The sequence below is a fragment of the Monopterus albus genome, unplaced genomic scaffold (assembly GCF_001952655.1).
Source record: "Monopterus albus unplaced genomic scaffold, M_albus_1.0 scaffold220.1, whole genome shotgun sequence".
NCBI lineage: Eukaryota > Metazoa > Chordata > Actinopteri > Synbranchiformes > Synbranchidae > Monopterus > Monopterus albus.
The window spans coordinates 310530-312509 of record NW_018128100.1 but is presented as its reverse complement, the minus strand read 5'-3'; the positions used below and the strand labels follow the sequence as shown (position 1 = coordinate 312509).

The 1980-nt window shown below is 45.4% G+C and overlaps 1 protein-coding gene across 1 annotated transcript in view; it reads left to right on the top strand.

The window, feature by feature from the left end:
• The first annotated feature begins 6 nt into the window (after positions 1–6).
• The window catches only part of senp6a (SUMO specific peptidase 6a), a 13886-nt gene continuing 11912 nt past the window's right edge, over positions 7–1980 (top strand). The window contains exons 1-6 of the mRNA XM_020619443.1: positions 7–35; positions 312–418; positions 600–746; positions 1150–1170; positions 1269–1336; positions 1958–1974. Of these exons, the coding sequence (XP_020475099.1) occupies positions 381–418; positions 600–746; positions 1150–1170; positions 1269–1336; positions 1958–1974 (291 nt within the window). The 5' untranslated portion in view covers positions 7–35; positions 312–380. The remainder of the gene's footprint in view (positions 36–311; positions 419–599; positions 747–1149; positions 1171–1268; positions 1337–1957; positions 1975–1980) is intronic.

The window sequence follows — 1980 nt, the reverse complement described above, 5'->3', positions numbered from 1 at the left end:
ATCGGCAGCAGTCGTCCTCCCCTGAGGAGAAAAAGGTAACCTGAACATCACTGACTTCTCTCCTCATTTCCTGTTTCCCACCCCTGGTCCTGTTGACTCTCTGTGGGCCACGAGGGATTCATCTGGACATGAAGCTTCATGACTCCGGGTATTTTACCTATTCGAAACTGGATCCAAAAGAGAACCAGCTATCAGACCCATCCCTGTTTGTGACTGATACAAACCACAAATCACGTGTTATCTGTCCCTGACTTCCCTTTGGGGTTTTGTGTTTCCTCTATATCATGTGACTCTGTATGTTCTCTCTGCAGTCTCCCAACCTGAGGCACTTCACTTCCTCAGGTGCCCTGAGGACGTATGAAAACCGCTCTAATAATCGCATGAGGTCGCTGAGCAAGCTGGTGCCCAAAAAGCTCAGGTACAGTGCTACAGAAGCTCCATCACAGTTGGAGATCAGTTAAACCTTATGACACTTTACTGCCCTTGAGTTAAGTGATGTACCTGTTATGTGCTTATGTTTCCACTGTCAAGTGGCTGAGCGTCATTTTAGGATATGGCCATGCTGACGTTTGACTTTGCGTTCTCGTCCTCTCCTGCAGCGAGGTCTCAGTAGCGACATCCTCCCCCGTGCCCATCAGAACCAACTACGTGATCATCAGTCCTGCACCGTCGCAAGGAATCATCCTACAGGGGCGACACTTTCAGCACGCACAAATGCCCTCTGCATTACGGAAACCAGTCCAAAGGCAAGATGGAGTTGGGCGAAATGTTTCTGGCAGATCTGCTTTGCCTTTTTTTTTTACTAATGATGCTGCCCGGTCTCTGTTTAGAGAAACAACTTGATTACATTTTGGGAATAATCATGCTCTGATTTGTGGAAATACTTTTTTTCCAGTGCTTTGGGAGATGTAAACAGGAGGTATAGTGCTGTAAGCTGCAGGTTCAGCCCTGTTTTTTAAGCCAGTATTTGTACATTTTGGTAAATTGGCACCATTAAAAGCAACCTGAATTAGCTGTTAGCAGCTCCTGTCTGGATACATGAGTGTTGAGGTTTGGTGTAAAAAAGAATCTGTTAAATTGAAAAACTGAATTATGGCACAAGGTGGTTGCATTATTGAGACTCTTCTCTCTTTGGTTTTTATCTTGAAGCAGCCTTGATTTGAAGGAAAGGTAGGACTTAAGAAGAGCTCTTCTTTCTGCATCGCCTGCTCCCTGCTGGGCGTCTCCAGTGATTTCATTGACCCAACTGTCCATGTTTCCTCCTGCAGAAATGACTTCTCCACCACACAAGCTGTAGAAGTGGACAGCATTGTGCTGACTTGTCCAGAGATCCCAGGTACTGAGCACCACTCGCCACACACCCCACTCTCGAGCTGTCGATGATTACAGGTGGCGAGCAGGTTTTGATGAGCACAATTCAGAGTGCATGGATGTGGTGAGAACTGTGTGTCGGTTTAATCAGCACTAATCGCTGTTTGTGGGAAATGTGTATGAGCAGGTTGTGTAGTCAGTGATGTGTGTGACATCCAGCTGTAGGTCTGGGCTGAAGCTCCTCTTGCTCCTGCCAGAGGGGGAAGAGGAGGAGGAGGAGAGAGAGCTCCAGGCTGAGAGCGGGGAGCTGATGAAGCACCTGCTCAGCTAATAACTGAAACAACTAGTGAGAATAAACAGGTCGTTTTGCAAAAAAAAGAAAAGTGAAGGTGACCTCAGAGTGAAACATTTCCCACAGCAGTTTTTATCATCAGCTGTTTCACTTGCTGCTGTTTTTCTTTAGCAAATAAAAAAAACTGTGAGTAAACACAGCTCTGTATTTGAAGTTGGTGTCATGTAATAGACAAAAACAGGGAAACAGCCGCAGGAACATTTAAATCAACTGCATAAAAAACAACCTGGTGTAAAGCATAATTAATGAATTAGCATACATTTTCTGGATGGTTTTGTTGATTTGCTCTTTTAGCAGAGGAGACCCTGAACATCAAG